Here is a 15,139-nt window from a genome sequence, read left to right as displayed (position 1 = left end):
TCAGTAGTTACAGTGGAAAGTCTGACCTTCAGGTTTGTTGCCTGTGGCAAGTATCTGCTGACTGCTTTGAGGAGACCAGCAGAAAACATCAGGCAGGACCTCCAGTATGGAATGTATCAAACGCTGACTGGCTCTCTGGAGAAATATATATCACAATAACACACATGTCAAGCACTCATATCAGCTATTAGAGATCATTTAATTTTTAGGACAGATATTTGACAGAAGAAGATAAATATTAGTAAATATATATATAGCTCTCACTATGGTCTCCACCAGATACACAGTATTATATACAGCCTTTCACTGTCCAAATATTGACAGATACATACCCTGTCCTGTCTGACATCTGTGATGGGGATGGTCTCCACCAGATACACAGTATTACATACAGCCTTTCACTCTCCAGATATTGACAGATACATACCCTGTCCTGTCTAACATCTGTGATGGTCTCCACCAGATACACAGTATTACATACAGCCTTTCACTCTCCAGATATGGACAGATACATACCCTGTCCTGTCTGACATCTGTGATGGGGATGGTCTCCACCAGATACACAGTATTACATGCAGCCTTTCACTCTCCAGATATTGACAGATACATACCCTGTCCTGTCTGACATCTGTGATGGGGATGGTCTCCACCAGATACAAGTCCAGGGGAGACTTGAGCCAGACATGTCCCATGTTGTTGCTGATACAGCCCAGAACCAGCAAGTTGAAGAGGAGAAAGTCAACACCCTCCTGAACCTGTAACAACCATGGTGACATTGTTTCACGGCGATGTTTACCTGCTCATTTCATTCAATGCAGATATATTTAGGCATTCTAGTTTAAAACCTATTCAAGGATACTTGACACTACAAAGGTGAGTGTAGCTCACCTCATATGAGATGTCCAGGTGGAATATTCTTGGTAGGACTTGTCCAGGCTGAAGTGTATGATCCAGCAGTTTCTCTGCCACAGCCATTGTAGACACACTTTTCTCATACAGATGTATGGACACTGATGTAGCAGGGACTCTAGGGTTCAGACGCTGCAGTGCCTCCACCTGGCGCTTCTTGTACAAGGTCTTCCCCACACCAGCTCTCTTGGACTTGATCACTCGCACTGTGGAACTGCAAAATAATGCAACTGATACATACTTCCTTTACAAATATTAATTACACAGCAATCAGATCTTTCTTAGATTAATTGTTTTGCTCAAAACATGTTTAATTGTTACCTTTGAACCCTTAAATCAATCCTCATCTTAGCAGCTTACATTAATAAAAATAAAAATAAAAACTCTTACTCATCAAAATCTAATCCTGAGGCAGATGTCATTCCTTGTTTCTCATACTTCTGTGAAAACTTCAACTGCAGGTATTGTCTTATATCTTCCAAGTGTTGCAGTGGAGGTGGAGGGCATCTCTGTCTTTCAAGAGCTGCCACAATTCTTGCTTTGAACTCATTTTCAGTTGAACACAAGATCACAAGCTGATAGTCAAAATCTAAGAAAATACCATAACAATTGGTAAAAGCAAATCAATGATGAAATGGTACCTACGGAAAATAACAACCTGTAATTTTACACCATTATCAATCACCAATCATATGGACATCAGTAACCTTATTTTCATGGCCAACACTGGGGCCTCCCCTAAAGTTGGCAAAAGTAAAATATATACAAAATCATTTAAAAAATGATTTTTTAACGACAAAAATGTCATTTATACTTATTCTAACACATAATAATTTCGCTCTGAAATGTAGAGGATACTTCTTGTCCAGTGTTTCCAATCAAAAGAAAACATCCGACCTAAACACACCCCCTTTCACACATAGGCATACCGGAAACATCTGACCAACCAGACTGAGCATGACTCATCAGACATTTTCTTAAGTGGAAGAGCGATCGGGTAGCTGAAGACCCATGCAGGTTGGATTACCAACATGGGTACAATGTGTGAAGCTCATTAAAAAAATAAATGTTGAATGTGATGAAGGAATGTTTAAGAAAGGTAATCCAAAGCAAATTCTTAATCGGAAAAGACAAGTTGAGTAACAATGGTTCAGATTACAAGACCACAAGAAAGATTCCCAACAAAATGGGGCGAAAATAAGAGAGTGATGAGAGACATGTTTCCGGTGGGTTGTGCATGAGAAGGGTGGGTTTGGCGAGACATTTTCGGTTCATTGGGAAATTTCAGGAATAAGAAGAGATAACCAAATTAGTATGAGTAAAGATAAGGCAAAATCCTATGCTTTAACATATTTTGTTGAATTATTTTTAACCTGTTTGACAAACCAGCAATAAACAATGTCTTTAATAGTATTTATAGCCTTTTGCCTCTTGAAACATTGGACAAGACATTAATAAAAGAATAGATGAAGATGGTAAAAATTTACATTATTTTGTACCTTCTATTCTGTTTGCATACTCCTTTAGCTTCTTCTCTGCCCTCTCCTCTATTTCATACTGCAGCAGATCAGCATTGGCCATTGTATACAACTTGCCAGGGTTGCTGAAGAAGGCTCGTCGCAGGAAGATGTCAACCTAAATGCATAATTTGAGATAATTCATTTGACATAATTGTCTGACAACTGATATCATTTCAGAATTTGAATTATAGCATTCAATTTCATGAATACAAAAAACAAAACATGTCAAATGCCACAACAGCAATGATGGTAATGAGGGATCTTATTCTAAAGTGTAAAGGTAGTTTAAGGTACTGAAGCTTATTCAAATTTACAGGCTTGAAAAGCCTGATGTGAAACTTGTAAATGTTATAAGCTACCAAATTTACAGGTGTACATCTGTAAAATCATGGCCTAACATCATAACAAAAAAAGGTCAGGTGGTTTGATAGCAGAGACTGAAGCTATAGCTAAAATACATTTTGCTTCTCGGTTATTTTCTAAAATGTATGGATGAAATCAGAATTTTGATAACCTTACAATGGTCTAGCTTTGGCTGAGAAAAATGCCATCGCCAAAGTTTTTAGAAAAGATATCGATAGGTGAGATCTTAAACTGACATCTCTTCATAAGAGCCTCTTGTGGACCTCATACAAACAGATTTTAAAATATTCAGTTAAATTACCATTGAAAAGGTAGGGATCTGGCACTACTGACACTGTATGAAACAGTAATCACGTAACCTTTACCTGGTCAAAGGTAGTTTGTGGGGTGCACAGAAGGACCTCATCAGGTTTAGGAAGTGGCTCATCCTCTGAATGTTTGTACATGTATACAACAGCATTCAGCATGTCAGCTACAAAAAAAGGTTGCATTATATCAAAGTATGTGTACAAATTGTGTTATAGTAAATTTTATATCATATCAAGAATATTTGACCTAATAGAAGGCTATATATGATTGGATCCACACTTGGGAATGCAATATGTAATATAAACGCTAAGAAAATGTGCATTGTAGCCGTATCTCACCTTGAGGGCAGACAATCAAGTTAGAAATTCCTGGTTTAAGTGGTGGTGGTATTGTCCGCTTTAAGGTTTGATGATCTGGAACAAATGTTAGAAATACACTGATGAAATCATCAAAAACATCCCTATTCAATAACATGTACATAGAAGCCCTTTAGGAATAGCTGATTAGTCTCCTGCACAGAGATTTGTCATCAAGGGATTGAGGATGCTCCTACCTACCACTCATTGGTCCATCTGACACAGGGACAATTTCAAGAGAAATTGGGAACCATGGTCCAGACATTTCATTATGCTAGATGTAGTAAAAACTAACTGAAACATGGGCAGTTTAAGGAAATACCCTCCATGCAAAAACAAGATGGTATCAGGAGAGTACTTGTTGAATCAAAGGCAGATACCAGTATATGTCATATTTATTAGGAACATCTTCTTTGACATAAATGATACTTTTCAGTTTCATTGTTTTTTCATGTGTGTTTACATATTGTAATCAACATATTTGTAGAGCTGTCTGAGAATGGTGCCCAGATGTTCAAAAATCTCTACATTTCAATTACTAATGTCAGCATGACCATAACTATATTATGCACATTACTTGTGTAAATCCATATCCATTTATGCATTGTAAGCTCAAGGTACCAGTTTGAGACAGCTGTCTGAGGATGATGCCCAGATGTTCCAGACTGAGATAATCTGCTACACTGGATGACACAGCTTCCAGGAATGTGTTCCACACTGACCTCAGGTTGGAAGTCAAAGTCTCTACAGTTGTTACATTCCTGAAACATTTCATTATCCTATGTTATGACAGACAATCAAAATTCCAAGTTGGTTCCAACTTAATATTGTAGAATGTTGACAACAAGCCTGAATAATTGTATTAATTTTAAACTGCAAGACAAGTGAAAAAAGTGATCGCAATTTTCTTGCAAGTATGAATTTAGTCATTTCCTTGGAGAGAAAAATACATAATATGAGTAGAAAGTATTTACAGTAAGTGTCCAAGCGAAAGCGCTGAAATAACACGCTCCTTAATTGGCTTCTAAAACAAACAAATTTGGGGGCATGGCCTAAATCTACCGGCGTAGCGGTGACAACTGTTTTCATTGGCTGATATGTTTGCTGCGTTTATCTATCTTGTGATTCTTAGCCGTTATATATACATGTATACTGTTTCTGCTATCTCTGTTAATCCTACAAAAATAACAACATTGCATACATTGTTGAATGTGAGAAATGACCCTTGATCTTGACATTGCAAATAATTAAGTTGACAATTAACAATCGGTAACTAACGTTGTATTACTAGCATCCTGTGTGGGTAATAAAACACCAGCTGCCTTTGGCCTGATTCCACACAATAAATGCCTGTGAGGGATCAATCCACTGAGTAAACAACTGAAGGCATCTTCAGTGCTGTCACTTAGGTGACATACATAGTGGACAAGGTAATCAAATGGATGAGCCGGAAAAAAGACTTTTGTATTAACAAACCAGAGGCAGAAGCAGGCAGACAGGTTTGTCGGTCCGATTGTCAATTGTTGAAATTGTGCAGCATGTCAAACACTAGGAACCCATTTTAATTTTTCGTTTGGGGGCCAATTTCGCCTGTCATTTTTTATCGTCTTTTTTGGACAAGCATTTTGGTCAAGCATTTGTGACTAAGTATGCCCTAAGCATATCTATCTCTTAGTTCCAGAGTAGAAGTCGTTTAAAGCAATATAGCCAAATTACCCCTATTTGGCCCCGCCCCTCAGTCCCTTGGGGGGGGTCAGCCCACCATTTGTACAATTTTGAATCCTCACCACCAGAGAATGCTGCCAAATAAATATGGTAGATATCTATCTCTTCGTCTTAGTTCCAGAGAAGAAGTCGTTTAAAGCAATAACGCCAAATTACCCCTACTTGGCTCTGCGCCTCATCCCCTTGGGGGTCAGCCCCACCACTTGTACAAATTTGAATCCCCATTACCTTGGGATGCTTCCAGTCAATTTCGTTAATTTCCAATTAGTGGTTGAGAAGAAGAAGTCGTTTGAAGAAATTGTTGACACAAGGATGGTGGCCGGACTACAGACGATGGACGGACGACAGACGCCACTGTATGGCATAAGCTCACCTTGATCCTACGGACCCAGTGAGCTAATAATCAAGTCTGGACTAGAAAATCCAGTTATTGATATCATGAGCATCGATCTACGCATTTGGGATACGATGACATGCATCAACCAAGTCTGCGATCCTGACCACCCGATCCCGTTAGTCGCTTCTTACGACAAGCATACCGGGTAGTCGCCTCTTGCGGCAAGCATGGGTTGCTCAAGACAAATTCTAACCTGGATCTTTAGGGGTCAGATTACTTGTAATTAAAATGATCAGATTTGTTATAATAGCTAACAACCAGCCTTTTTTCCGTTCTTATACTTGCAAGTTTTTGTTTTATGGCATGATGAAATACATAAACATGACCAAAATGAGTGAAAAAGGCACAATTTTCTAACTTCAAGCCTGTGACCTAAGATAAATTTTGTACCATATGTTTGACTGATTTTAACAACATCTCCCTTAAATATCAACTTGCTCAATAATATGTTCAATAATCTCAAGCACCTCTAAAATTGAAAATTTTACATTAAAACATATGTAGCAACCTTACACAATCTGATCACCTGATATTACCTGCCACATCAATCTCTCTAAGCTCAGACTGGCTGGTGTAACTGTGATGCGGGGATGGTCGGATGGGCAGTGTACCAAGCATTTTAAGACGAGAAGAGGAATGATTGACAATATCCATAACAGGATCTTCAACTAATACTGAGACATCATATGCTCAAGGCAGAGGTGGGCAGGTAAGGGTATGGCTAAGCGTAATGTGACTGGTGAAGAGCAAGTTGATCTTCATGAAATTTGATGCCTGTGAATAAGCCAGAAAATGACGAAAATCGTCATATCTTTCGATCGGACTTGAAAAGATTGGGTGCACGGTCCAGTCAATCCTCATTCCTTGGACAATGCCTATCTTGAGAAGGGTAATATTCCCAATCTTGATCATTAATAAACTGGCAATCCTATTAAACAACAGATTGAATGAATGCTGATGATAGTGTCCGGTGATTCCATGAAGTAGGTTAGGGAGGATAAGCCCAATCTAGACTGTCATAACCGCCTTAGTTAATCCGATACAGGCGATGTGAAGGTGAATGTATGAGTGAGTAAGCGAGTATGGTTTTACACCGCTTGTCTCTTTCAGAGGTGACCAACATACCTTGTCCTTTCAATATTATACAATACTGTATGATATACTTATTTACCTCTGAATACACTTGCTTTGAAGGGTATGGAGTCTCAAGAACAAATGAACATAAAACAACTCACTTGTTGCTTGACGAGACACTCCTGACCCAGGACACAGCACTTGAGGAAACAGACTCTCCCCCAGAGTGCCAGCCACCAAAGATCTGTCTTGGCTGATCCACTGATGTTTCTTTAATATCTGTCTCCTCCTCCTCCTCAGGCTCTTCCTCCTGGTGCTCCATACACCAAACAATACCTGCAGGAACAGCAAATCACATGAATTCTAGTCTAATCTGACAACATCTGAGAAGTATATCACAGATTCCATTTTGTCAATTTGAGACAGTTAATTCTTGTTAAATTGAATATTATTGCCATAATATGTCTACACTGACATATTTGAATTCAAGGTCTCCAAATAATCCTACAAAATGAATTGATCTTTTTTAGCTGAGGTCTATGTACTTTGGTCATCAAATAAAAATACTACTGTAAGTAAATTGAACTCATTTGTTATTAGTTACTGGTCATACTCTGATTTCCATTTGATGTATGGTACAATATCAAATTATTGTTGTGTTCATTGCAATTCCTGCATTCTGATTAACTGATTTGCTCACATGTTGGTACCAATGAATGTAAAAAAATTAGGCTTTGCCCAGAGAAGTGGACTACTTTCAGCACTACAGAATGTAGGGGAATACCAACTACATGTACTCAAGGGAATACCCTTTCTGTTCACCTGTTTCATCATTCACAGGACTTTTTAGCAAACTTCATTCACATTCATTATCCAAACCTCCCTTCGAGGACGAATGCCAAGAAGGGATGAAACAGTAAATGTGCAAGCTCACTTGCCTGGGTTCTCACAATTTTTTTGTCTACCTACAGGTTTCAGTTTTAACTTTTTCAACTGTGTCATTTGAAAAAGCTGCCTTCTCCCTGACATATTCGTTCTGGTTACAGTCTGACTGTTGCAGTTCTTCTTGCCTCTTGCTTTGATTGACAGGTCCTATTAACATTGTTTTGATGCTACTCTCTGTTGATTGGTGAATGACTTTGTGTATTCATATCACGTCACAGTAGGTATTTCTACGCCTGGAATGTTTATCAATCTTTGTCTGCTATGATTTGTATAATTGTTTCCTATTTAACAATTGTAGGTAACACATATTTTCGTTGTCAAATTTAATTATTAGGATTGAATATGTATTTTTTCGGTTCACTGGGTCATAAAACCGATGTGCAAACTTTTGTAAGAATCTGCTATGCGGATTCATACAGTTTGAACATCAGTTTTAGATTCTTACCTCAATGAACCGAAAACAATACAGTCAATTTTTATAATAAAATTGTGTTACTCATCATATCATAATATTGTTTACTTTGATTTACTTGAAACAAACTTCTGTTCCAATTTTGAACAATTGCTATGGCCTTATTGTTGCTCTTGACATATCATTTATATTTTCAATTTTCAAAACTCACTGAGCAAGTCAAATCACATGACCTTGTTAATCTGATGACTGTTGTTTAATCACAGAGCTGTTTAGGTTCTAACCAAACAGTGGACAGTGATTGTAACATGACTTTTTGGAAGGGGTTGATTTGAAAAAAAAACCCACACACATAAGACATTTGTAGCTTGATATGCTGCAATGTTTTCTAAATTAAAAAAAATCAAAAGTTATATTGCATATTCTAATGAATTTGCTCAAAAGCTAGCTCTGGTTTTTGGTAGTTGTTGTATTATAAGTTGTAGCAGTATCGTAAGGGGTACCTGGAGGACCTTAACAGCATGTGATGACTTGCTCTCTAAGAATATTGTAAATTCATATTTTTGAAAACTGAAAATCAAAATGATACATTGAGAGTAGCTGTTCAACTGAGCGGAGGTTAACTTGTGCTGTGTCACGTGACTTTCATTGACTCGTAAACAACATGCATCTTTTTGCTTCATAGCTCGGTGCAAGAATTTACTGTCCCCACTCAGCAATCCATGTGCAGCCTGTTTTCTTCATGGCAGGGTATACAGGGTTTCATTTCCAGCTCAGAAATGTATTTAGTTTTTTATCAAGATCACGGGAACCAATTAGATCTCAACATTATGACATGGAGGTAAGATAATATAGTATGCACAAGAGTCCTACTCTAAAGAAGATAAGTCTAAGGGAGAACTCACCACTGTCAATATCATCAGGGTCATTGGCCTCCAAAGCAAGTCTTGCCAGTCTCTCTGAGAAGTTAATTTCTAGCATGGCATTAATGAAGGCTTGTTTGGGATCAGATTCTTCACGTGGCTCATCAACTTCCATTTCTTTTTCTGGTTCTTCCTCTTTGGCAAAGACTACATCTTGAGCTGCCTGCATGGCATCAGTGAGATCTGCTTGGGTACAGTCAGGCTTGATCAGAGACAACATTGAGTACACACGAACAGAAGGTTCCTCCTCTGTGCCCAGTTTGATGAGTTCTCTCTGAAGGAACACTAGCTGGTCAATGGTGTAGAAGTTCAGCTCCAAGTACTCATCTCTCTTGTCACTGACATAGTTCATCCATTCATCATGGAAGTCTTCAAACTCATTGGCAAGAGCATGGATGAAGACCTCAACACCTTCCTTCCCTCGATGTCCCTTCAAAGTTTCAAGATTATCTCCTTGACCAAATTCCAAAAATGTGCATGCTTTCCTATCATCTGCACAAAGGAATTTTCCCTTCCAACAATTGAACAAGACGCATCCATCTGTACACAGTCTGATATAGGTTTTGGCTAGACGCACTATGCCATCAAGGACCTAAAGAAAATCAAATGATTTCAAGTCCATAAATGATAAGAATTATGACAATATACTTCATTATGTCTAGAAATACAAAAAGTAGACATTTAAGGTACAAAATGAAGACATAAAAACTTGAAGTCGAATCATTGCCCTCTTCAAACAAAAATATGAAAAGGATTTTGTTTTGGTTCACAGAATCTATCAATAAAGACCTGCGAAAACCTTGACTGTGGGCAGGTTACTGGTGCAAATATAAATGTGAATTCTTATGTTATTACAGTTGGAAACCATTGTTTCATTCTATTAATCCTACAGTGAGCTTCACATTCAAAACACTAAAATGTTGAAAGATTTCCATAAAGAAACAAAGATGGAGTAACTTGTATGATATCTTTCATTATCTCATGATATAAGATTGTTAATTACGAAACTATCTATGAGAATATTGCAAGATTGTGACTGAAAGTTTTATAAAGACTTTTCATAAAGTAATTGTTACAATAGTCCAAATGAACCTTCAATTCCAGTGAGCTTACACGTAAATGTCTGTCAATGCATGAACTACAAATTGAACTAAAAAGCTATCTGGAGTTTTGATTTAAAAATAAATGTCCCCAAGAAAAAGCACATGATAATTCAGGAAGAACTTGCCATAATAAAATGATCCACATTTTCATTCCCCTTTTCTGCCTGTCCTGCAACCAGCATGAGCCTGCTTTGGAGATCCACCAACTGGCCATAGCTGTATTTTCGTGAAAGGTTGTCCTCTGACTCTTGTGACACATGTAGGCTTATGACATTGTTCAGCATCTGTTGTATAGTACAAAGGTATGAATGAAAATATGATCTGGCTATAATACTTTCTGAAGAATACACTGCACACTTTGTTTAACTATACAGTTTTAGATATATCCCAAACAACTGTTACTGGTAACACCCATACCATGTCAGAAACTGTATCAAGGTTGTTTAGATTTCCAATCCTGTACAATCCTCTTGTGTTTATCATTGAAGCCTGTGTGAGCGCTGTTACTTCCACAGAGCCATGTGACTGCTTTACTTCTTTCAGCCACCTTAGATGACGAGATGTGTCCATCTAATCAAAAAGATAATTTGATAATGATCAATATTATAATTTAGGTTATTTTTGTTATACCACAAAGCTGTGATTAGATCATTCCTTATATATTTTTTATAGACATAATATTTCCAAAATTGAAGAATATGTTTTTATTGAGAAACAAACTTTGTTCACTTCTAAGTCATGAACAAATCCAAGTCACATTATGATCATCTATGAGGCTCAGCTACCTGTGCATTCTGAAACAATGACATCTAAGAATAAATCAGTGTACTGCAGCCCTATCATTAATACACTAAATTATCTCAGTTGTACCAGTTTTTCAGGAAGTTTCTGATCTGAATTGAGCTCCTGCCAGACAAGTTCACAGTTCTTGAGGAAAGTGGCATAGTCTGTATCCTGTGGTGTGTTGAAGATCAGTGGAGCATATCCAGTTGTTGCTGAGTGGAAACAGTTCACTTTGTGTATCTCCATTGGTTCCTCCCCAGCTGAGATGTAAGCCAGGTCCACAAACACCTTCAGTTCCTTTAGGCCATCTTATAAAAAAGGATTGCATTAATAGAGCATTCATGGATCTTTTACAAAGCAACATTCCAGATATATGACAGGGGTCTGCAATTAATCGGGTCTGAACCAGACAATCCAGCGATTGATCTTACAACTCATGACAACACATATTTGTAATACCAGACTAATTAACATTCAAACAATTAATTGCTCTTAATTCATGTTTTCATACTTAACATAATGGCAACAGGCCTAAAAGGTTTTGTTTTATTCTAATACACTAATATACTTATGCTGCATAGACATAAATTCATTTATGTATATTCTATTAATAAGGTTATATAGAAATTCATACAAATTAGTATTTGTTAACTTTGCAATTAACCTTTCATTGAGTCTCTGAGCCAGTCTATCAGCTGTTTACTGTCTTTGAAAGCCTTGATGCACATTTGCTTCATTTCATTATTCAGTCCTTCCAGTACATCACAGGTTTTCAGGACAGATTGATCCATGGTGCTCATTGGCTGATCACAACTGCTTCCCTGGGAAGTATGATGGGAATGTATGTGTATCGATCAGTTCCTGATTTTTTCTCAATTTTGTTTTGTCATTGGAATTGTGAATTAGGGTAATTCAATAAGATCTCAAAGACAGAGTCAAACCTTGCTCATGCTGCAACAGTGCAACCTAATGTTTTAAAGTTGGAAGTTTGAAACATACAAATTATACCATTTAGATAATATGTACATTAACAATGAACAATGAAAATTTAAAAACTGTTTAGCATGTCCTGAGGACTCTTTCCCATGTTCAAGGTTGGATGCCAAATAGGTTATGTCCCAACTAAAAAGTATGTCTACAAAATTGTAAAACATTTATATTAGAATGTGACTGTTGAACCTAGTAGAATAATTTAAAAAACTATGCCAATGGATGACACATGATGAGATGAACTGTGCTAATTGTGCTAAATAGTAAGTGTAAATACTCTTTCTTTGAGAATAGAAACAAACAATTGCCAAAGGTTTTAAATGTATGTCACCTTGGTGTTTACTCTACATTAACATAGAAAGGTAATAACATAAGAGAAATAGACACCAACCAGCAATTTGACCGCTGCCACAGGTGCAAAATCTCCTGAAATGTCATAGACATCTTTTATATCCAATATGATATCTGCAGCCTTCTGGCAACCCTGCAACACCTCATAACAATTGAGTTGCACCACTCTTTCCTTTATCCAAGCAGTAGAATCTCCATCTGCACACATTAATCTGAATTCTCTTTTGATCTTTTCATTGTCTCTCTGAAACATGCTGACATGCTTTTGGACGAACTGGAATGTTGCAGAGCCATCAGCTATTTGATCACAAAGGGACAACCAAGTTGTCTTGACAGATTTCCAAACTGTAAGTATTGCAGTGCTCAATTCTGTCCCACTTGGAATAGCTGCTGCTTTCTGCTCCCAGAGCTTTTGAAAGATGACACTTTGCTTCAACTTTTCAAGCTCAGGAACAATTTCTATGACTTCATCTTGAATGTCAAAGATGCAAAGTCTTGGCTGGTAGTTTTCAAGGCTGGCAGGGGACTTATCCAGTTTTCGAGGATGACAGATGTCTCTCATTTGTCCTTCTTCAATCATTTTGTCCACTTCAGAAGTTCTTTCAAACAATGCATTAGAGTCCACTGAAAAAACACACATCAATGTTAATGTCCTGCTACTGAAGATATTAGAGATTAATTTTGATAAAAAAAAAATGAAAGTATACAAAATCTATCACTTTGGTATCTGTTTGGTTTATATAAAATTCATCTACGATCTATGAGACAATTTAGGTTTTCATTGTTCAGGAGAATTGATCTGTCATTAGTTTTAACTCAACAGTAGAATGATTAACATGATTAATCATAATAAGCAAACTCATAAATCTGCATCCTTAAATTATATCCTGCTATGAAAAAGAATCCTGTTGATAAAATATGACAACTATTTGTTACACCTGTTACATCAAATACACACCAGTACACACCTTTCTGTATATGAACACACATGCCTAAAAGTATTTTCACTTTTTGATTGAGTTGTTCAGAAGCCCTTAGTTCTTTGTGTCTGGCTCCAAGGATAAACTTGAGACGCTCAGTTGTAGCTGACTTATCTTCCTCCTGGCTGGAAAAGTTTGTTTCCACAGCCGTCCAAAGGCACAGAAAGTGTTCGGTGTCTTTGAGAATCAGCCTCAGTTGTGGAATTGGGATACTGCCATCACAGACATCATTTTTTACACTCTCCAGCAGGGATGCAGCCTGCATCAGATGTTCTATACAATCTTCAGTCAAGAATTTACTTGCATTGTCTACTCCATCTGCAGAGAAAATGCAATGGCATACAAATAATATGCAAATTTAGCCACTGGTCTTGTAAAGGAACAAATCTTGCAAACATTTAATTAATCTGAGATTGTTTCCTGTTTAGCTGCAGAACAATCATCCAAAGTTAACCTAGATGTTTAGTTTGCATACATTGCACTAGAAGAATTACAACTTCTTGAGCCTATCCAAACTTGTCGTTCAGCATCAGTTCCATAGATTTACTAATACATGTATTGTAATATCTTTCATTCTTTAAAGAATGAATTCTATCACACAGCATTTGACATTCAGAAAGCAGAGAATATAAAAAGCAAAATTATAAAAGTGTTTGCAAGTAGATGCACAAATAAAATAAAAATATTTGTAATTCCGCCCTTATGACATAACATACAGAATAATGACATAACCTGATGAAGGGGTAACCTTATACTCAGAAACGTTGTGTTCCTTTTAACAAAGAAGTTGACAATCATAAATTTTCTCACTTATGTTCATCATTTCTAAATCACTTCTAAAAGACTTCGGAATGCAGTGACATCTCTTCCAGTATGGGATAACACATGTCTTATGCACAATAAATTTCAAAACAGAGTATCCCATGCCTCAAATTACCTTAATAAAACACCTAATTGCTACTGTTTTTGGAAAACATAACTATGTTCAATGAATATGACATTAAAAGAGAAAATCCCATGCTATATTCTAACTTCGAAAGAAAGTCATATGTACTTCTGGACTATAATATTATTGTCTTCACTTCCAGTTTTGGAAAATAAATATCTAACATCTAAAGAAGTATGACTTCTAAAACAGAAATTTAGACTGGTACAATGGGGAATTTATTATAATGGGAATAATGAACTCAACGCACATCTTAAAATATGTATGAGTAATTAATTTAAGAAAACAACTGGATAATATTAACTGACTACTACCTATGCAGAAAAAGAGAAACTTAATTGTAATAAGGAAAATCACAGTTATCAAAACCATTGCCCTATCCACTTGATAGTACACAGCACTACCAAATCCATCACAAGAGTCTATTCAAGACTTGCATAAAATATTCTATTGGGGATCACTTATGAGAGACATATCACTTAAGTTCAAGATTAATAACTTGCATTCTCGACTGGTTCAAAATAATGGTTACAACATACATTGTTTTTGAAAAAGAAGTGATGACATAACTGTCCAGTGATATATCATTTCAACACAAACTGTTGCATATCTACTCCTTTGATTCAACTAATTCGTTTCTTCCATGCACTAGATAGATCCTGGGTGGTCTGTGATACCCGGTGCCTGTTGGAGCCCAACTTTGAGCTAAGATCTGTGTGGCATGTTCAGTCCAGTAGAAAGCATCTAGTGATCCCCCGACCTGTGTCCTACCGTCTGCTTTGTCTGGATGAAGGACCAAGCTTAGGATCTGTCATAATCATGGTGGGCTCTTCAAAGATGGCTTGACGGCTTTCTTCACCAGAGCCCACGATTACTGGCCTATTACAGGCACCATGCATTATCCTGTTCATGCCTGAAGATGCAAAGGCTTCAATGTAGTTTCTTGTTCTACTTTTTGTTCTGACACCGAAATTTCATGTCCCAGTACTGGCCTCTTGGCTGGAGGATTCTTATGGGTTTGCAGCGGTTTCTTCTTTGTGTCAGCCATCTCTG

General features: G+C 37.1%; 1 protein-coding gene across 3 annotated transcripts in view; it reads right to left on the bottom strand.

The window, feature by feature from the left end:
• Positions 1-15,139, bottom strand: part of LOC139473853 (E3 ubiquitin-protein ligase rnf213-alpha-like) — a 148,826-nt gene that overhangs the window by 70,882 nt on the left and 62,805 nt on the right. For all 3 annotated transcript variants that reach the window (XM_071256623.1, XM_071256622.1, XM_071256624.1), the window contains exons 16-31: positions 13,129-13,458; positions 12,201-12,784; positions 11,484-11,640; positions 10,907-11,127; positions 10,454-10,606; positions 10,162-10,320; positions 8,916-9,525; positions 6,815-6,989; positions 4,079-4,218; positions 3,440-3,514; positions 3,158-3,264; positions 2,409-2,544; positions 1,300-1,498; positions 889-1,123; positions 612-755; positions 27-135 (exon numbers count right to left, since the gene is read on the bottom strand). In XM_071256623.1, coding sequence (XP_071112724.1) covers positions 27-135; positions 612-755; positions 889-1,123; positions 1,300-1,498; positions 2,409-2,544; positions 3,158-3,264; positions 3,440-3,514; positions 4,079-4,218; positions 6,815-6,989; positions 8,916-9,525; positions 10,162-10,320; positions 10,454-10,606; positions 10,907-11,127; positions 11,484-11,640; positions 12,201-12,784; positions 13,129-13,458 — 3,534 coding nt within the window. The remainder of the gene's footprint in view (positions 1-26; positions 136-611; positions 756-888; positions 1,124-1,299; positions 1,499-2,408; positions 2,545-3,157; positions 3,265-3,439; positions 3,515-4,078; positions 4,219-6,814; positions 6,990-8,915; positions 9,526-10,161; positions 10,321-10,453; positions 10,607-10,906; positions 11,128-11,483; positions 11,641-12,200; positions 12,785-13,128; positions 13,459-15,139) is intronic.

Source organism: Haliotis cracherodii, unplaced genomic scaffold (genome assembly GCF_022045235.1).
Source record: "Haliotis cracherodii isolate W230 unplaced genomic scaffold, xgHalCrac1.p SCAF_3, whole genome shotgun sequence".
NCBI classification, from domain to species: Eukaryota; Metazoa; Mollusca; class Gastropoda; order Lepetellida; family Haliotidae; genus Haliotis; species Haliotis cracherodii.
This window is presented reverse-complemented; position numbering and strand designations above follow the sequence as displayed.